This window comes from Emydura macquarii, unplaced genomic scaffold (genome assembly GCF_026122565.2).
Source record: "Emydura macquarii macquarii isolate MOO-44397 ecotype Brisbane River unplaced genomic scaffold, CSIRO-AGI_Emac_v2 contig_2448, whole genome shotgun sequence".
NCBI lineage: Eukaryota > Metazoa > Chordata > Testudines > Chelidae > Emydura > Emydura macquarii.
The window spans coordinates 3,436,576-3,458,167 of NW_027132585.1; the positions used below are offsets into that span (position 1 = coordinate 3,436,576).

The 21,592-nt window shown below is 42.7% G+C and overlaps 1 protein-coding gene across 1 annotated transcript in view; it reads left to right on the plus strand.

Moving 5' to 3' along the window:
* The window catches only part of SEPSECS (Sep (O-phosphoserine) tRNA:Sec (selenocysteine) tRNA synthase), a 61,732-nt gene extending 42,952 nt beyond the window's left edge, over positions 1-18,780 (plus strand). Inside the window, exon 11 of the mRNA XM_067562563.1 lies at positions 18,655-18,780. Within this exon, the coding sequence (XP_067418664.1) occupies positions 18,655-18,676 (22 nt within the window). The 3' untranslated portion in view covers positions 18,677-18,780. The remainder of the gene's footprint in view (positions 1-18,654) is intronic.
* Positions 18,781-21,592: the final 2,812 nt, after the last annotated feature.

Here is a 21,592-nt window from a genome sequence, read left to right on the forward strand (position 1 = left end):
CTGAGTTCCATTCCTAAGCTTTGAACAATTTTATATGGACCCTGCACCTAAGTGGCTGATTGTCACAGTGCCTAAAGAAAAAACTAGACAAAGTCAACAAAAAACAACACCTTGAAACAAGGAGTCCAAGAAACTATATTTAGTTGGCCACAAATATTATCCAACATCAAGCCTACTAATGAGAATCACCACTTACCAGACCGTATTGGTGAAGTACCGTTATTTGAATTGGGATTTGTGACAGAGTGCTGAGACCAGCAATTGAACCAGCACTCTGGTCAATGGAAATCCAATTAGTTCCCCTCAATAGGGAGGATGGAGCTAGGCTTTTCTCTGTGGTAGTAGATGACAGAACTAGGAGCAATGGTCTCAAGTTGCAGTGGGGGAGGTCTATGCTGGATATAGAAAAAAACCTTCAAGTGCCTGCCTATGTCCATTCCACTATAGGTGGAATAGATGCACGCCTCTGTGCATGGTTACCTGGAACTTTTTTACCCTTAGCAGATCCCATAGGGCCAGCTCTGGCACCCCATTGGAGCCCCGCGCACATGCCGCGCTATACGAGGCGCTGCCAGGCCCTACACCCCCTCAGTTCCTTCTTTCCGCCCGTGACGGTTGCTGGAACTAGCCTTGCTCTCAGCAAGTAGTATTCCCCATGTTTGGACTTGCTTGATAATTGGGCCCCATGGGGTATCCTGGTGGGGCCGGGGCCCCAATCCATTATGTCATAGGGGGTGCAGTCCGTGCCTCCGACACAGGAGAAGATCTATAGACACCATTCCTCAGACGAGGAGTTGGACCCCATGGTGGGATCCTCAGCGGATGCAACCCTTCACCAGGAGGGGGCGCACCCGCAGGACGCACCTTAGCAGTCCTCTTCCTCCTCACCTGATGAGGCAGTCTCCTGGGACCACTTGGCACCACTGGAGGATTTCAGGGCGCACCAGGAGCTGCTCAAGAGGGTGGCCTCCAACTTGGGGTTGGAGGTGAAGGAGTTAAAAGAGGCCGAAGATAGACTCTTTAATGTGCTGGTGGTGGCTGCCTCAGCGAGAGTGGCCCTCCCAGTCTATGAAAGGGTCCTTAAGATTGTAAAGTCCCTGTGGCAAAACCCTTCCTCGGTCGCCCCTACGTCAAAGGTGGCCAAGAAAAAATATTATGTCCCAGCCGAGGGGTTTGAGTATTTGTTCACACACCCTGCCCTGGGAACCCTGGTAGTAGATGCTGCTAACCAGCGAGACAGGCAAGGTCAGCCAGAGTCCATACCCAAGAACAATGACAATAAGAAGCTGGATTTGTTTAGGAGAAAGATTTATTCCACGGCAAGCCTGCAGTTCAGGATTGTCAACCATCAGGCCTTCCTGGGCAGATATAATTTCAAACCTGTGGGACTCCCTCAGGCAGTTCGCTGAGGCTCTGCCCCAGGACCAGGCTGCAGAGTTTAGCACTATTGTGGGGGAAGGAACCACGGTAGCTAGAGAAGTGCTCCAGATGTCCTATGATGCTGCTGACTCGGCGGGCAGGGCCATAGCCTCCACCATCTCTATGAGAAGGTGCTCATGACTGCAATCTTTGGGCCTGTCCCTGGAGGTGCAACAGTCTATTCAGGACCTCCCCTTTGATGGGTTGGCCCTATTCTTCGACCAGACCGATGCAAAGTTGCACGGTTTTAAGGATTCCAGGGCGACACTTCGCTCCCTGGGCCTTTACACGCCCCAGTTTTCCCGGTGTCAGTCATGGCCCCAGGTGCAGCAGTAGCCAAGGCATCCGCCCAGGCCTTTTCAACCCTATAGGAATAGGGGGTTTAGAAGAAGAAATCAGCCCCCTAGCTTGTCCTCAGCTCCCCAGCAGGGGCCCCCCAGGAGATCAGGCAACCAGAAGAGGCAATTTTGATGGTGCACCCGAGGGTGGCGCCCCAACTGCTCTCCTGGGTCCACCCCGCCCCTTTCTAAACAGGTTAAGGCCCTTCTATCCCGAATGGGCAAAAATCACTTTGGACCATTGGGTCCTTGGGATAGTCTCAGGGATCTATGCCCTACGGTTTACGTCTACCCCCCCCCCCCCACAACCCTCCCCCTCTGTCACTCTTCAGGGACCCCTCTCATGAGCAACTCCTCTGGCAGGAGGTGGACACCCTCCTCAACCTGGGAACAGTGGAAATGGTCCCTCAAGGCAGAAGGGGGAAGGGGTTCTATTCGAGGTACTTCCTCATCCCCAAGGTGAAGGGGGGTCTGAGACCCATATTAGACCTGCGTCATCTAAACAAATATGTCAAACAACTCAGGTTTCACATGGTCTCCCTAGCTTCCATAATCCCTTCCCTGGATCCAGGAGACTGGTTGCTGCCTTCAATGTCAAGGACGCATACTTTCATGTGTCTATCCTCCCTAGCCACAGGTGTTTTCTCCGTTTCACGGTGGCTGGCTCCCACTACCAGTTTACAGCCCTATCCTTTGGCCTGTCTTTGGCTCCAAGGGTGTTCACCAAGTGCATGGCGATAGTGGTTGCCTCCCTTAACTGGTGGAGGACTCCAAGGGCAGTGATGAAGGGCGTTCCGTTCAGGGAACTGGTTCCGTTGGTCACCCTAATTTCCGACGCGTCGGATGTAGGATGGGGAGCCCACTAGGCACTCAGGGGCTCTGGTTGGGGGAGGAGAGGCGTCTGCACATCAACGTGAAGGAGCTGAGGGTCATTCACCTCGTGTGCAAGGTGATGTCCATTCCACAACCCAAAACCCCGTTCCCGCTGCTGGAGTTGGCAGAAAGAAGGGACTGAGAGGGCATAGGGCCAGCAGCACCTTATATACCGCAGCATGTGTGCGGGACTCCAGGGGGCGCCAGAGCTGGCCCTACGGGATGTGCTAAGGGGAAAAAAGTTCTGGGTAACTGTGCATGGAGGCGTGCACTCACCTATAATGGAATGGACATCAGCAACACATCTCGAAGAACATCAGTTACTGGTAAGTAACCTTGTTTTTTCATCAGGAGGGTGGTAAAGCACTGGAATGGGTTACCTAGGGAGTGGTGGAATCTCCATCCTTAGAGGTTTTTAAGGTGCGGCTTGACAAAGCCCTGGCTGGCATGATTTAGTTGGGGTTGGTCCTGCTTTGAGCAGGGGACTGGACTAGATGACCTCCTGAGCTCCCTTCCAACCCTAATCTTATTCTCTGAGAGGACCTCATTGAGGGAAGAAGAGGCTAAATACTAGATCAGCCTGAGAGAGGCAGACCAGCAGGGCCAGAGTAAAGGGAGATATCTGCATGGAGAGATCTCTTCCCTCTGGCAAAAGGGGAAGATGGTGACTGTATGACTCAGTGAATAGAACTGCTGTGTGGGACTGTAAGAGGGTGGTGGTTGATATAACACATATAAAGTACACAGTGGTTACAGACTGGAGATGTCATAACCATTTGTGCAGGGAGACAGAAGGGTCTTGCCCTATCACAGGACACTATCTCCAAGTTTGCTGACAGGATTCATAAAGATGGCAGAGAGGAGTTTAAGTCCTTGAGCTTGAAGAGGCAACTTCTAGCATATATACATTTCTTCAAGTGGACCCTGCAGACACAGCATCCAAATCTATGGATTCCTCATTTGTCATGAGGAAATCCTTTTGTTCCCATCCTCAGGAATCCCTAAGGAGGTAAACATTACAATTGAAGATTGTCCATTTGAAGGATGTAGATTTTTAAATGTAAAGACTGATGAGGATTCTTGAATGACATTGAGGTCCTTAGGAGTCTACACTCCTGCATCAAAGAGAAACCACTTAAGTCTCAACTACATCAGGGGCCTAAACCACCCAGGAAGTGCCAGAAATTTGAGAGGAGGAAACCTCACATCACCACCCTGTCTTCTCACCAGCCCTCATCATCATCATCAAGGTAGAAGATTTGATTCCTTGGCTGGGAATGTTATACAACCTGTATTGGATCTCCCTCATATATCCCCTCCATTTCAGCATCATTTATTTTATTTTCATGGGGTGTGAATTGCTGCAAATCATTACATCCTAGAAATCATAGAGGTGGGTTACTCCGTACAATTCCAGAATGTCACTGTTGGAGGCCCAGTACAATTTGAGTTGCTTGACCACCGTCCTACAGGCCTAGCATAGCTTCAGTTGCTTGCTTGGCTATTCTGACCCCTGTAGCATGAAATCTTCCAGGCAGAGACTGAATAACCTTGTAGATGTCGCAGTTTCTGCATACCATGGCACATATCAAGATAAAATGCAGACACTATATGTTTGCAGCTGCATATAGATAACGGTGATGGGAACAACAAGTTATCCTTGAATGTCTGGGGTACACTGTTTTATTGCCAAGGGGCATATTTTACTCCACCCCTCCTATCACCAGATGTTGTTTTTGACGACCCCAATTATCATGGTAAGAATGAAATGTAGTTAAGGGTGGAAACCCAATGTAGGTAATTAGCATATATGATAATGAGTAGAGAATAATTAGGTGAAGGTTGTTTATGGAAGGGTATAAGTAGACAAAGGGGCGTGCTCCATCAGCATCTGACTCCACGCAGGTGCTGCCGGTTGGACCAGAGGGTCCACTGACTCCCTGACAGGGCCCCTGAAGAAAGTTGTTCCTGTATACAGCCTTCTGAGTAACTGCTTAGCTCTCCAGGTTTAGTGAGTATGATATATTGTAGTTAATTTTAGGCTTTGTATCTAACTAGTATATTTATAGAAAACCTTGCACATTAAACCTTATTGATCTGCAAATCGGGCGTACCGTGTCTCACTAATATCCACACTGATCACAAAGTGTCCAGAATCAACAGTCGCCAACCATCTTCCCAGGCCCTTTTTAGGGCCTGCTCTCACAAGAACATGTACATAAAATATGTCTTATTGTGAAACTCAAGGAGCTCCCGCTACTTAGCTTAACAAACAGAAGGGTAAGTAATGACTTGATCACAGTCTATAAGTACTTACCTGGGGAACAGAAATTTGATAATAGAGGGCTCTCCAATCTAGCAGATATAACAAAATCCAACAGTTGATATAGACAGAGATATAACAAGATCCAACAAATTCAGACTGGAAATAAGATGTATGTTTTTAATGGGGATAATTTACCAAAGATAGTGGTCAATTCTCCATCACTGACAATTTTTAAATCCAGATTGAATGTGTTTTTTGTTTGTTTTTTTTTTAAGATCTGTTCTAGTTCAAACAGGGATTACTTTGGGGAAATGCTATGGCCTGTGTTATGCAGGAGGTCAAACTGAATGATTACAATGGTCCCTTCTGGCCTTGGAATCTAATGTTCTATGAATCAAGAGGTGCAGTCACTTCTAAATCTTGGCGCACTGGAAGAAGTGCCTCAAGAACACAGTAGAAGGGTGGGCCTAGGTTCGGATTGTGGACCTTAGACAACTGAACACCTTCATTTGCAAGCTCATGATTGGGGGGTGGCGGCTGGCGGCTCTGGCCTTGGTAATTCCGTCCTCGATTCACCAGATTAGTATATAGCTCTCTACCTCCAGGATACTTAATTTTGTATAGCAATTTATCCTGCCCAGTGAAAATATCTAATGTCCATGTGGGCAATTCCTACTACCAATACAGGGTCCTGCCAATCGGTTTATGAAAAGCATTAAGGGTATTCACAAAATGCCTAGCAGCAGTGGCAGCTTACCTGAGAAGATGAGTTCCGGTTTACCCACACTTAGATGATTGGCTCATTTATGGGAAATTCCTACAACAGACACCAACTCCTTACAACCAAATCTGCCACTTTTCACCTCCCTAGGACTAAAAATAAACAAAGATGAATCAGTGTTAGTTCCTACTCAAATGATGGAATTTATGGGGTAGTTCTGGACTCAATTATGTCAATGACCTATCTGCCCCCAAAAAGATTCCAAGTCATATTAGATCTGATCAGCTATCTACAAGATCATACGCAGACTTCTGTGAGAATTTGTCTCAGGCTTCTAGGGCACGTGGACTTCTGTACACATATAATTCAGCATGCCATATTTCACCTTCAGAGTATGCAAGGATGGTTAAAGTCTGTATATCAGTCCAACAGACCTCACCCCTAGATATGCAGGTACCTCCAGAAATCTTGTCATTAACTTGGTGGAAGATCCCTCTAAAAGTTTGCAAGTGAGTACCCCTCTCTCGACCATTTCCATCAAAGACACTGGTGACAGGTGCCTCCACTCTAGTAAGAGGAGTCCCCTGACAATCTTCCAACGCATGACCTATGGACTTCTCAAGAAACCTGACTTCACATAAATATGTTGGAGCTAAGGGGCATTCATCAACTGAACACAGTTTTCCTCTCAGTTCTGAAAAGCCTGATTATTCAGATCATGATGCCTTCACTACAGCCTTGTTTTATATAAGTAATCAATTGGGAGCAAGAACCAGTCCTCTGTGTCAAGAGCTGTGCATCTGTGGAACTACTGTATCTGTCACCAGATTACTTCAATAACTGTACTACTGCCAGTCTTGCAAAAGATGCTGTTGGATCACCTCAGCAGACAGTTTGCAAACAACCATGAGTGGTCAGTAAAGGATACCATTATTTATTCAAAACATATTCCTCAGGTGGGGTCATCCAACCATAGGCATCTTTGCCACCAAAGAGAAGAAGAATTTCCACAAGTTTTGCTCCAGTGGAGGGCAGAACCAGGGATCTCTGTCCTGACACATTCCTTATCCCTGTTCCCTAGGTCTAACGTATGTTTACCTTCCAATTCCATTGATCCTGAGATTGTCAAGAAACTCAGGCACGATTCTTCCAAGATGATCATGGTAGCTCCAGCCTGGCCCAGGCAATTCTGGTTCTTGGACCTGATGAATCTCTCCACTCAACCTCCAGTCCAACTGCCTGGTAAGCCAGATGTGATATCTCAAAGAGATGGACAGATCCTCCATCCAGATTCACTTTCCCTGCATCTCCCAGCATGGATGGTAGCTGGTTAACATCAGTAGAAAGGACCTGGTCCAATAAAGTTCCGAACATTTTCATTCTACAAGGCTTTCTTACTCTGCCAAGTGGAAGAGATTTCCTATCTGGGCACACCACCATCACCAGTTGTCTGCATTTCAAACTTAAACACTAGGTATAAGAGATTACTTTTTGTCCTTAAAGAACTCTGGAGTACCTATTGAGTGCTCTGAGGGTCCACCTAGCACTGCTTTCAACTCTCCAGTTCAGTGGTAGTCTACTTTTTTCATACTCTACAGTAGCTAGGTTCCTGAAAGGCCTTGTGCAGGTATATCCCACAGTCAGAGGAGAGCCTCCCCCTCCTTTGGATCTCAGTTTTGTACTGATGGGTCTAATCTTTTGAGCCACCAGCTGCGTATTCCTTCTTTCAACTATCCATCAAAATATCCTTTTTAGTAGCAATAACGCCAGCCGGAAAGATCCTCCTTGCCTGGCAGGATCTGCATACGTGGCTTATCATAAAGATAGAGTAACCTGGAGATCTCACAGAAGTAATCCAACTTCCATCTTGAGCATGTAATACTTAATGCCTGTTTTCTTTCCAAAGCCACATTCCAGCAAAGGAATGGTTCTAAAATGACACCCTAGATATTCTTAATGCACTTTCCTTCTACCTGTGTAAGACTAAGCTATTTAGGGCATTCCCCAGATTATCTGTAGTTGAAGGGGATAGGGTGAAAGGTCAGGCCATATCAACATGGAGACTTTCTGATTGGATTTTTGCAGGTTTTAAGCTGTGCTATGAAATAGTCAACTTAGACCCAGCAGTGAGAATGACAGCCCACTCCACAAGACCTCAAGCAGCCTCCATAGCTTCTTTGAGAAATGCTCCAGTACTACAGATATGTAGGCAGCTATGTGGGGTTTTGTGCATGTTTATGCAGCATTACTTACAGTATAAGTATCAAGATCTGATGCCCATTTTGGCAGAGCTTACAATCATTGTTTCGGTAGAATCTTTCCCACCTCCTGTTATCTCGTCACTACTTGAGAGTCACCAACAGTGGCATATAAATGGCCAAGAACTCAAAGAAGCAACAGCAGTTATTTACCTTACAGTAACTGTGGTTCTAAAAGATGCGTAGCCCTTATATATTCCATGATCCATCAGCCTTTCTTGCTACCAGGAGTCTGATAACATCTGTATGCTGTATTGGGGAAGGAATAAAGGAGCAGATTGGGTAGCCCCACCCTTTATGCCCTCTGTTGAAGGCTCAAGAACACTCAGGGTGCAGGCACAACACCCCACACCCTAATTAACACAGGTGTTGAAAAAATTGGAACTCAAATGCATAGAGCACATGTGCACCAAAAGTTAAATATGTGTGGACAATGCATATCAAAGAACCAGTATTGCTGTAAGGTAAGTAATAGTTTCTTACTATCTGTGAGATAAACAAAATTGAGAACCAATTGTGCAGTAATCATATTATATGTTCATATTTTGAAATGACTGCATAGGAAACAGAGCAAATAAAGTCTACCAGATGCAACAAACTCTCTTGAGCCTAAGAAAGCAAAAATGTAATGTTGCAAATGCAAATGCTGGCATTGCAGCTTAATATTCATATAAGCCAAGTAATCTATATTGTGTGATCATCATTTTTTTAGGAAAGGCTGGAGTCCAGAGACTAACAAATGTCCTCATCTGCAGTGTATCAGCAGTTCTCAGTCCTCTGCTGCTGAATAGATAATAAATCTAATTGAAGAAATATTACATGAATCCACAGATGGATGATAGATGAGTTACAGCCTTTTATTCATGATGCTTTAAAGACTAAGTTGCTGTTTTCACTTTTTTGTTTTAGGGGTATCTAGATTACTTCTTATTTTTAATGTAACATTTTAATAAAATTGGCTCGAAGTTGTTTTGAAATCCCAAGTAAGACAATTTAAGTAGCTGACAATCATTTTCTTAAACCACGTCAATTACAGACTTTAACTGGTTACAAAGTGACCCACCCTCCTCTGGTATTAAACAGAGGACCTGTGGTGAGAAACCAATATTTGAATAATTGTACTGTGTGTGTGTGTGTGTGTGTGTGTGTGTGTGTGTGTGTGTGTGTGTTCAAAAATTGTTGCTTTTCATTTATTTATAAAACTACCTTTGTAAATAATAGTGATACATACTAGGGTGCATTGTAATCATTCTATTTAAAACATATTGGTTTAAAGACCACTGTCTCTGGCCATCTGTCACAAGGTGCCTCCATCACTGCCTAGGAAACCTTGTTGCCTGGCCAGTTCAGATGGCTTCACAGTCACAAACACACACTGGCTGTTTTATCTTACACCAAGCTGTGTATTTATTTCTCTCTTGCATAGTAATTCTTTGCAATACAAGCTTCCAGCAAAGGTGGGCTTCCTTACAGCCCTCACTTCTCAGGCTCTCCCTCTAAGCTTCCTCCTGAGTTCCTCTTGAGCTGTTCTTTGCTTCCTGTTTCCTCCCCTTATATTCTCCTCAACTACCTTGTTAGCCCTGTGATTGTCACCCAGGTTCTCACAATCCCCCCAACAGACAGTGTATAATTGCCCTCAGCTGGGCTTGCAGCCTTCCGCAATGTCAGTGATCTGGGGCTGCTGAGAGCGCCCAGTCACACAATCCATCCAATGACTGTCATACCAAAGAAATAGTATCCTAAATCTATCCACCTTGATGGCATACTGTACCGAGCTTTCAACTTTCCTTTCTGGGACTTAAGTTTTATATCCATGATACAGTTAAAATCAGTTTTATGGTTGTATCTTAGTTCCAATTGATCTGGAGTCCTCATCTCCATGCCACACTTCAATAATATGCTTCAGTAAGATACCACAGCTGATCTGATATAGAAACTGCATTCTTTTTGTAGGGATTTTTATGTAGGTATACAAACCCCTCACTGGAGAGCCAGGGTTAAGGAACAGCTCTGGGGCCAGGCAGCCCTACCCTGCAAAGCCTGTACAAGCTGGGGGCAGAATTTAAAAAGGGAAGCAGAAAAGCTAAGAGGGAGCAAGCAGTTGAAGGGAGTAGACTGCTGATCTGAGCTCTGGGGAAGGACAGCCCAGGAGCACTCATTGCCTGAGACCAGACACACAGACCTGAAAAAGCCTGCGAAGGAGAGACCGGTGACTGATTGCAGAGGTCAAACTTTATTTGTGGTTCTTCAATTTACCCCATGGGAAAAAATGGGACTTAGGTAGGAGCAATCCAGGGAGGCAACTGCTGAGCACCCCAATGTTCACAACTTAGCTCCCACCATTGTGCCCTGGGTTGAAGCCTGGTGGAGAGGGTCACCTACCAACTCCAAAAGATGTGACAACAGGCGCCTTTACTTCAGGAAATCCAGCTGGGGATGACCCTGACTGTTCAAGAGCCCAGACCCCAAAGTTCCTGAACTAAGATGAAAGCCCTAAAGCTTTTACAAGCACTGAAAGACTTCCAAAAGGGGTGGACTGGGAGGTTGTGATCTGGATGATAGTGGCTGAGTCGCATAAAAAGGGACAGACCCCCCACAAGACAGAACTATAACTAAAAAGGGAGGGAGACAACCCGCTGCACCCCTGCCTGACCCTTAGGAGGCATTGTTGGTGAGCAACCCCTTTTACAGGGACCAACAATGAGACATAACATTTGATTTTTAGATTTTGGATTCAAATCTAGCCCGTCAGTAGTGGGAAAGTTATAAATCTGGCTAAGTTTTGGCCTACTATATGTGGAGCGAGTATGGTGGCTGTCAGCAGATGGACGTGTGCATCACAGTTGACACTGCTTGGGAAAGCAAAGGAGCCAAAGAGCCAAAACACTAAATTATCCTCCCACACTTTTCAGTGGTCTCCTCTGGATAGGAATAAGTCAAATTGTCAGAACACTGTGGGGGAAGTTTGCACTGTTGCTGCTGACTTTGTTCTCCAAGTACTGTTTCTCAGGCACTCTTCTTGTGAATTTAGGGATTATGGGGGGAAAAAAGTTTTAGCAGAAATATGAGGGGGAAAAAAGAGCAGTAGCTTCTAGCATTAGATTTAGGAAGGTCTGGTAGATTATGAGGTGATTGGCCATATTAGTGTGAAAAAGCTTCTACTGTACTGACCAGATTGTACCCAATCTGTGGCTAAAAAGAAAATGGCATCTTCCATTGCTGTCAGCTGTTCACATGTAGACTGTATCCTTTTCTTCAGTCTACTGTTTTACAAGTTGACATTGGAAGTTCTTCTTGCTGTATATAAACTGTCAAAAATGCTTAGGGCCTCATTTCCTCCCCGGATGGCTGTATATCAGAATAACTGGACTGAAGTCCCATGAGTTGCATCACTATAACACCCCAAGTTGAATTTGTCACTTCAGAGTTTACTGCTGGTGATTTCCACGTTGATGCGGGGCAAAGCAGAATGATTGAGCATTTTGGTTTGAACAAACAGAGGCTGTTTAGTCCTAGATTACAAATGACTGGTGAGAGTTACTCTGGGGCACAGTGGGATTCCAGTCGTGGTTGGTTCTTAGGCACTACTATAATAAACAGAATAATTGTCAATAATGTTTCCATGAGTAGGCCTTCTGGAGTCTATGGAACTACTAGTGTGAGCAACGGGTTTTCAGTTTGGCCCTTGATATGCTCAGAAAAAGGAATGTAGATATAGAAAGAAGGATTTTCCAACAGATGAGATTTAAATAGAAGTATTTTTATAAGCTTTCTTACAATATAGTGTAATAACCCTTGTATAAATACAAAGCTGTTCAACAATCTCTGACAGTCCATCTTCCTCCTCTAGATTCTCCAGCAGTGAAATTACAATGCTTTTATCTAGCTTATGATTTTGCATAGCAGCTATCATTGTAATGTTAGAAGAAGCGGGCAGCAAACAGGCAAGATGCTTAAAGGTATGTTTTTATACATACATATTTTGAGAGTGTGTGTATGTTTTAATAAAATATAAATTGCACTGGAATTGAATGCTTCCTGGGGCATTGTAGAAGCAGAGTGTCTTTCGACAGGATTTGAATGAATAGCTATAATAAGGCCATGACCTTCCACCGCATGATAAATATTAATCTCTTTTAGAGTCAGTAAATACTATCTAAATACACATTTGCTTATTTTACCAGAATTAGTGTCCACCTGTTAATATTAGGACATGTTACAATTTTATTTCCAATAATGGTGAATTTTCCTTTGCATTTTTTCCCCATTATTGCTCTGTATGTGTTTTTGAACCAAGTTTACAATGTTACTGTACAGGAAAAAAACTGCTTACCAGTATATTACAATCCCCTTGGATGCAGAATTTCATAGGCATGAAATTGACTGATGCACACAAAGGCAGCAGGTCCATATGCACATGCAGGCAGCTTTTTTTAGGCTTTATTATTAGTAAATGGATTTTGATTCAGAAATGGTTTTTAATAATGATATAATTGATGCCATTGTAACTTGAGTTTGTATTTCATGCAGATGGCACAAACTGTAATGCTCAGTTTTTTGTTTTTATTTTAGAAAAATTCAGCTGAATGTCAAATTCATGAGCTGTATCAATGCAGCACCTTAGTTTTCAGGAAAAGACAGCACCAGTCTACCATATTAATTTTTTGTACCTTTTTATACCAATGCCTCTCACCTCTCTGAGATAGTGACTTAGGATTCTGAGCCTACATTACTAGGAATCATGGGTCTGATTCCAGTCCTTTTGAAATCAATGAGAGTCTTTCTGCTTACTTCAGCTGGAGTCAGAGAAGGTTGTCTGTGATTTTCATCTATTCCTTTAGGTGAAGTTCTATTCTGAAAAGTGACTGTAAACATTACCATGAGCTTTCACGATGACTGTAGGTCAGTGACTTCTAGGTCAGACTGTATTTAAGTTTACAAGCAAAGAATTGTTGTTTTTCTTTGACAGGAAAAACTGTTCTTTCTTGCTCAGGCTTCATCATCAGTAAAGATCTGGGAAGCAAATATTCTGACCTGTGCAACACTAATGCTTTCAATAGGATTGTATAGATGTAACTGGGGTCAGAATTGAGCAGTTGTAAATTAGTTTACATTCTGTTGATGTATGAGTCAGAAAAGAGTTCATCTCTTTCCTGTAGATGTGATAGTTCTGCACAACTACCAGGAATAGAAGGTAATTAAAATGTATTTTTGTCATGGAAGCAAGAAGATGCGACTCAGAATGCACTCAGGGAACTGTTCTGCTAAGTAAGAAGATGCCATTTTTACTTAGTCACCATAACTGCACTTTTAAGTCTGTCACTTTGTTCTTATAACCCCATAACCTTGCATTCATTGGGCTGGATTCATCCCTGCCCCTGCACCTTGTATAGTCATTTCCACCTGTGCAATAATCAACTGCTCTGATCTGATAGCATTTAACATATATGCTGCACTCACTTTGCACAGGTGTACAGATTGCACGCAGGGCAAGGAGGTGAGGAATTGGACCCATTTTTTACATTTTAGTCCAAAGGATAAGTAGATTAAACATCCTTCTCCCTGTCCACCATGCTCTGCCATTAAGATGTTTTTGTAAAACATATCGCATTCTTTTCCCCAGGAAGCTGAGCGCATTATCTCTACAACACTCCAGCACCTTGCTGGAAACATACCACTGTTAAGTTTTCAGAGTATTTTCAGTGCTAGCGACCTTGATAATGTGACCACAGCACCTGTTTTACCTGATAAGATCATTAATTTTACTCCTCTCCAGCATGTGTGTTGAGAGTAAGCAACTCTTCGTTTCTCTTTGTGACAAATATTGCCTGGATATCAGCTTGCTGAAATGCTGATCCGTATTTCCTGATTTAAAAAAAAAAAAGAACATTAAACAGCCAATTAGAAGTCAGCACTTCAATAAAAGTGGAATGAACTGTAGTATTATGAGAGCACAGGTTTCTCATTAGCTGAAATGGAGTAAGACGCTACTGGAATCAGTCGTCATGCAGGTTTTCAGCTGTCACTCTGTTGCAGCAATGTCCGTCTCTTAGTCAAAATGACAGCATAGCACTGATCTATACAGTTCTCTGAGCAAGATGGATAACAGTAGCATATGCACAATAAATGTGCTCCTGGACTAAACACATTGGGAAGTACAACTTATTTTTTGAAGGGAAATTTTCTCATCCTCCCAGCGCCTCTCTCTCCTTTTTTTTTAATTTAGTAGGTTGCTCTCATACACTACATTTTGTTTTTGTAACTGTAGTCTGTGCAGAATTGTTGCTGTGGAACGTATCATTTTGTTTTTCTGCATGCTACAGCTTTACATTTCTAAGAGTCGGCTGGAGGCAGCTGTCATTTTGTGTTCAGTTCAGGTGTATTCAGTATCAGAAGAGACGTGCTATGCTCTCTCATGAGCCAGCTGCACCAGCGTTTAGCAATGCTGGGCATTCTAAATTAGCAAGGCTTCTGTGACAGCAGCTTTTATCAGCGCTGTATTGGTTAGACTTGCTCTGGGTGGGTTTAAATGACACTGTGGTAAGTGGCATGGATTAGGAGAGCCATTACATGAGGGCTCCCAGAATCGCTAATACTGATTTAGCTGTTAGCAAGAGTGGGAATTTTCTGTCAAAAGCCTTAGTGTAGACAACACTCTCTGAAGTGTTTACATTTGCTTTTTCTTGTTTTGCCTTAATCTATATGAAGAGCCATTTGGACTTAAAGTACGTAGTTGTGTATCAGATTCTTTAGTGACAAGGGCCTAGATACACAAAGGTATTAAGGCTCCTAACTTCCATTGATTGATCTGGACCAAGGGCCATATACATATCTAGGTAGAAAACATAACAGTATAATCAATGTTTGGTGGGGGTGGGGAGAAACTCAGTGTGTCAGGGTGACAGTCAGGCCCCTGGTTCAAATTTTGATAAAGTTGCTAGTGACCATGAGTGGCTTTTTCCGAAGTCTTTCTGAAAGGCCAAGTAAACTCCCAATGTTTGAATCCGAAATGGGCAAAATTGACCCACAAAATGCTTTTACAAAAAATGTCTGAAACATTCTGCCATTTTAGTTCATGTGACCTTGAAGCCCCATAAATTTTTTTTGGTTTTACAGCATTTCAGGAAAATGGACTTCTTTTGCATTTACACATGCAAAAAAACGGAAGCAATTTTTTTGCTTGAAAATTTGCATTTGTGAATATCTAACCTTATATGGAAGGAGTCTGTCCATTTGTATGGTGCGTGTGAGTCCCCTCCTGCATGTTTGTCTAGCGGCACAGATCTCGAACTGTGGTCAGTGGATCATTGTTAGTCCATGGAGCACTTGCTGGTGGACTTCAGGGAACTGGTTTTGGATCATCATTTCCCTCAGCACTGCTGTGAAGTGGCTAAGTATGTCCTATGGGGGGGAACTGAGCTACAAAGGGCCAGATCCCCAGCTGGTGTAAATTGGCCTCGCTCCATTAAAGTCAATTTACACCAGCTGAGGTTCTGGCCCAAAAAGTTTGTGATGTGCCTGAGGTAACACTGTGGTTAGGCATAAGTGTGGGGGTCAGGACACTTGATTGCTATGCTGGTGCGGTACTTACTTGCTGTGTGACCTTGGACAAATGATTTAACCTCTCAGTTTCTGCATTTCTAAAATTAGGGTAATTATATTTACCTACTTCATGGAGTGCTGTGAGGCAGAACTAAATAATGTTTGCAAGAGGATTTATAAGTACAAAGCCAAAGGCCAGAGTGTGGCAGAGATGGGAGTAAAATTCAGGAGTTCCTGGCTCCCAATCTCATGCTTTAGAGTAGACTAACTAGCCCCTTTGGCAATCTCAGTGTAGGCCCAGGACATAATGGACAATGGAAAGTGCATAAACTTGTGAATTTCCTCCAGCTCAGGAGGGAGATGCATTGATGAACGTCGTGGGTAATACTACACTGCCATTAACCCTACAGCTACCTGTTCTCTGGATAGGCACAGCAGAGGATGTCTGTTTCCAGCACTGCCATTAGGCACTTCTCATACAAACCTAAAGAATGTCTGCAATATTATTTGAATGACCCCTTCTTTACCATGCAGCCCCACATTTAACTCTTTGGTCTTAGCAATGCTCATCCAGCTCCTATAAAGTTAGCCAAATAACTCAGAGTGATTGTTAGTTTATATAAATTCTTCAAACGAATCCTTCCTTTCTCAAGATGTAGCCTATTGGAAATAACATTTTGATAATGAATGTTTCCAATACTACCATTGAATCAGAACTCACCCAGCTCATTCATTTTCTATTTGGCTGTATCTCATAGTAGATCTTTCTTTTCCAGGTTTAACAGGTTAGAGAGTCAAGAACAGCAGTATCCTCTACATATATACTCCCAATTGGAGAGTAATCTGTTTCCTAATGTATTGGTGTTGATTTCCCTTTCAGTATAGAGCACACTGAGCTCCACTTTCAATTTCACTGCAAAGATTTAAGCAACAGAAGACATACAACTTGAAGAGAGGACATTCCCTGAGAAATGCTTCTGGAGAAATAAAATAAGCAGTTACTAACAATTTATGCTTAGTTTGAATGGGTTTTAGTAAAACTAATGCCACAAAATCAGACCATTTAAACCATACTGGTTCCAACCACACCCAAAGATTTTCTCTTAGATTTCACTTTGAAACATACTCATAACAGAGAAGAACTTTTAAACTAGCACCCTGCAGTCCTGACATTTTCTAAGGCATACAGAAATAACAAAACAAAAAAAAAGACATCAAACATGAAGAAACCTCCAATTAAGGCCAACCTTTCTTCCAAGACTTGTAAACAATATACATGCATACTATAGAGAGACGTAAAATATGCACTCTGCATTTCAGGCAAAGTTGTGATCATAAATGGAGTGTAACATAAGTAGAATATTGATTACTTCCACTGGCAGATCATGAACAAGCAAGTCCCAACAGAATTGTTCACTATTGCTTGTGCCCTTTATTTAACTAGTTTTTAGATGAAAGAAAGATAACAAAGGTATGAGATAAAGCACTGATGGCTGTGTATGTAATAATAGGGTTTGCAGAAATATGGGCTAACCCTAAGAAGTGTTTAGCACCCTCAAGGAGTCTTCTGCTAAAGCCAAAGGGAGCTGCAGGTGCTCAGCACCATTTTGGTTGAGGACTATGGCTTCTAATAGACATTAATTAAAGCCTCTTTACACAGGCTTTTATACTAAAATTAACACTTGTTTGAACTGCAATTCAGTCTGAGCACTCTGAGTGCAATTTGTCAAGCAAAGAGGAGGCAGTGCAAGTGAAGCAAAGATGGAACACTTTAATTTTAGGCCTTAATTACAACCCTAACAATATTTTCCAACAATCCTCTTAAATTCTTGCTGGGATTCCATAAGTATTGTTCTTTAGAAGGAATTTCATTTTCCTCTCAAAAGTCTTACAAAAAAATAACACAAAGTCAAATGAACAAGTAAGATATTTAGTGTGTAAGCTCTTCGGGGCAGAGGCCATCTATTACTCTGTGCTTGTACAGTGACTACAACAATGGTGCCTTGTTCTTGGTTGGTCCGCAAGCACTGCTGTAATAAAGGTTTATTATTATTAATGATAGTAAGTAAGCACATAGAGCTGTAAATACAAACAAGCCTCGTCTACTTCTTTTTAAATGACCCTCAGGAGCATTGCATCATTTATCATCTATCATTTATAAAACCTTAATCTAAAAACCTCTCAGGAGTGCTAGACATCTGTACTCCTAGGCTTTTCCTGAAGAGGTGGTTGATAAATGTAGGACAGTCTCACAGGTTAAACGGTTACTTATGGTGGGCAAATACCAAAGGCAATTTACATTTTGACCGATTGAGTCAACTTTGTGAAGGATGCATAAGTCTTTGTATTATACATTTTTTTTTGTTTTGTTGTTTACATTGTGATGCTTAAGCATGCATGTTCTTTGTAAACCCATTAGCAAAATGAATATAGGAGTAGCATTCTTCATCTCTGTCTGCTTTCTCTTGCTCTAATTCAAGTCAGTAGGAGCAGGAGCAGATCTAAAACTGGGTCTTTGCCTGTTATATTCAAATCTACATATTTTCCCAGTGCTGTGTGTCTTATTCAAAATCAATCCAAAATACATCAGACATAGAGTGCAAACAGAGAATCCCATCTTTACAAACCTGTGACTTTGGGGACTTAGGCAAACTCTAGGCCTATGCATCAAAGGAGTCTGTCAGGCTTAATGCTGGTAGAATATTATTAAATTGTTAAAACTGTGGTAAAATGCGAAGTGTTTGGACTTTCCTAAATGCCAGTGAATGGATGACTGTAGCAACGCGTCTAGAGGAAATGCCTCAGTTCTCAACACAGCAGTTATAACCAGCTTATAGGACAGTGGAGAAGGTGAAACGTCCATCCAGGGAGGAATCACACAGGATGACTTCACCAAAGAATTACCACATGGACCTTCCCCTAGACCCCTGTGAGCTCTGGAGTTAGAATGGTCACATGGCAGGGTTAATGATAAAAGCTGCCTGGTGGAAGAGAACAAGATTTTTTTTTACCAGACTAGATCTTAAGAGGCAAGGACTTTGTCTTCTAGGTAAAGGACTTCTAGATGCCAGATCTGGGATAAGCCTCAGAAGCTGAACCTATAAGATCTTATTATGTTGAACAGAAATTTTATAAGATAACCTTATTCTGACTGTGTCTTTAGTATTCTTAGCATTGTGCAAATATCTCTTGCTTCATTTTCATTCAATTAATAAAGCCTACATACGTTTATTACAGGATTGGACTGAGCATTGCGTGATTGGGTACAAGAGGGAGATCTAAGAAGGAACTGACCAGTGATATGTGTCTGGTCCCTTTGGACCAGAGGAACTTGGATTTTCTATGACATTACAGTAAACGGGCCCAACATCACTGAGGTTCATTTGGTGTCAAGATGTACTGGGGTTTTCAAGGGGACTGTTTAAACTCTGTCTTGAGGCTGGCAAAAGCCTAGTGAGGTAATAAGCCATGCAGTTAACTGGTATGTCTAAGGAGTTAAAGCCACAACTGGCACTGGGTTAACTTCACTGTTATTGAACCGTCTGCCCTGAAGTGGAACCCACAGTCTTGAGATATCAAGGGGTGTGACACACACATTTTATCTTGTAACTATTAACACATCATAGGAGCAGTACTGCTCTCCTCTCTCTTCATAGGCTTACTTAGGAATAAACAAACAACATTTTCCATTCTACATCTTCACCAATAAATTGTGCTAACATTTATTAAATTCAGTATAACATACTCCCTTCTCTCCTCCAACAAGTGATCATTTAGGAGGATCTTCGTTCAACTTTACTTTGCATGATAAGATGCCCCCTTCCAACCCATGCTATCAATGTTGGTAGAGCCACTTTTGGAACTCCTTTGCTATGGTCACCTTCAGGTCCGCACAGTGGCCTTGCCTCTTGGTCATTGGGCTTTCCCTTTTCTCCAATTGGCTGCAGCTAGCATCCTGGCAAAACCTTTTGGGAATGAGATTCCCATGCCCATGACTTCGGTTGCAAACTCTAGCCAGGTTCTGTTGTTCCTGGTCAAACTCCTCATTCCTTAATGGTGTTTCCCTTGTTCTAACAAGGTTGTGTACTTGCGCTAATATAATTACTCACTCCAAATTATCTTCACAAAAATAACATTTTTTTTATTGTGAAAAGCAAAGGGGAAATGTAAAGAAATGAAGCTACACAGAATATAGCAACTCTAGGGAAGGCAAAATGATGCTAAGATGTAGAATAACTGCTGGCTACAGTCTTTTGACGTAAACAGGAATACTCTTGGAATTCATTGGGTCCAAAATTCAAGTTGATTGATTCCATGTTTTCATTGACTCCCTAGTTCAGTGTGACATGCCACTGCAGCTAGCAGATATTGTAGGACGAATTATTCTTCCAGTCACACTGGGTAAATCAGTTACTCAGCTGAAATCCATGGAATTACTCCTGAGTAGATGAGGAGCATTTGGTGCTGTATTTTTTCAGCTAATGTCAATGTTGCAGATACAGTTGTTCTGGGGACCTGTGGAGTTGTCATGAAGTGTAAGTGACTACATCATAAGAATGGAAGTTGATGAGCCATGTCTCCACTGATGAGGTCTATATACTTAGTTCTTCTGTAGCTGTAACACTGGGGATACATATGTATATTAGAGCATTTGAAAGAGCCCTGCTGAGCTTCACTTCTTTCTTCCAGTACAGAAAGAGTCAGCACTCCCTAGGAGAAAGCAGTAGATTTACCACTTAGCATATTTTCACTATGGTTCATTTCATAATGGAGCTTTAACTGGATAAGTAAATCCTCTATTTTTCCAGGATTTAAGCTTTCGTACTCAGCCCTTATTAAAAGACTCAAGACCAGGGGGGAGTAATAATTCATCAGTCATCACAGCCCCGTCTTGGCCTTCTATTGCACAATCTTCAAATTGTACCAGATATTTTGTGTAGGGTTTTTAGTTCAGCCTATATTCCTTGTAGTGATAATTATTAGGGTTACTTCCCTACTGTCTTTTTCTTTAATTGAAAGATACAACAATAAAACACAAATTGTAACTCATTGAACTCAAGGTAAGTTAAGTTAACTTATTGTGTAAAAGCCTTTTTCATAGAATGGTTTTCTTTATCTCATTTCTGTGATTTATGGGTGATAACATGTAGTCAAGATACCTAATGAGAGAGAGAGAAATCTGACATGAGGAAAAAGATGCATGAATTGAAAACACTAAATCCCTTTTGGCTGGGAGATCAGTCCCCCTACGCCACTTTGGGTTTTAAGAGCCTGATATAAGGGCTGGTCTACACTACAGACTTTTGTTGACCAAAATCAGCTTTTTGCACCAAAACAGTGGTGGTATACACACTACAATCCTTCCCCCGCCGCCATTTGGCACATGCTCAACCTGTATTGAAATGCTCCTTGCTGCTATACAGGTTGCCTATATAAGGTTTCATGAGGCATGTCAGTAAGGGGTAGGCTGGGTCTCCCAGGATCACTATGGACATTTCAACACTCCCCCTTGGAATCTTTTGGTCTGGAAAGAAAGTCCCTGCGTGCAGCTTTCTGTACAGGCCAGTGTTCCTGAAGATGCGTGCACCATGCACCTTCCCTGATCAACCCATGCTGATGTCAATGAAATGCCCACAGTGATCCACAAGTGCCACCAGTACCTTGGAAAAGTACCTCTTTTTATTGATGTACTCTGTTGCAAGATGGACTGGGATCAAAATTGGAATATGTGTGCCATCTATCACCCCGCCACAGTTACGGAATCCCATCACTGAAGCCATCCACTATTTCACTCACATTTCCAAGACTCACAGTCCTTCATAGCAGATTGTGATTTAATGGCCCTACACACTTGCAATAACACAGAGCCAACGGTGGACTTCCTGACTCCAAACTGATTAGTGACTGAGTGATAGCAATCTGGAGTTGCCAGCTTCCACACGGCGATCACCATGCACTTCTCCACCAGAGGGCAGCTCTCATTCTGGTGTCCTTCCATCGCAGGGTAGGCACGAGCTCTACACAGAGTTCCATGAAGGTGGCTTTGCGCATTCGAAAGTTCTGCAGCCACTGCTTGTTTCACGTGCCCAAAAGCAGCCATGCACTGTGTGCAGGTGCTCCGTGAATGCAAACAGTAATCCAGCGTTGTTTGCATGGCACGCAGCAGGTTAGGCAT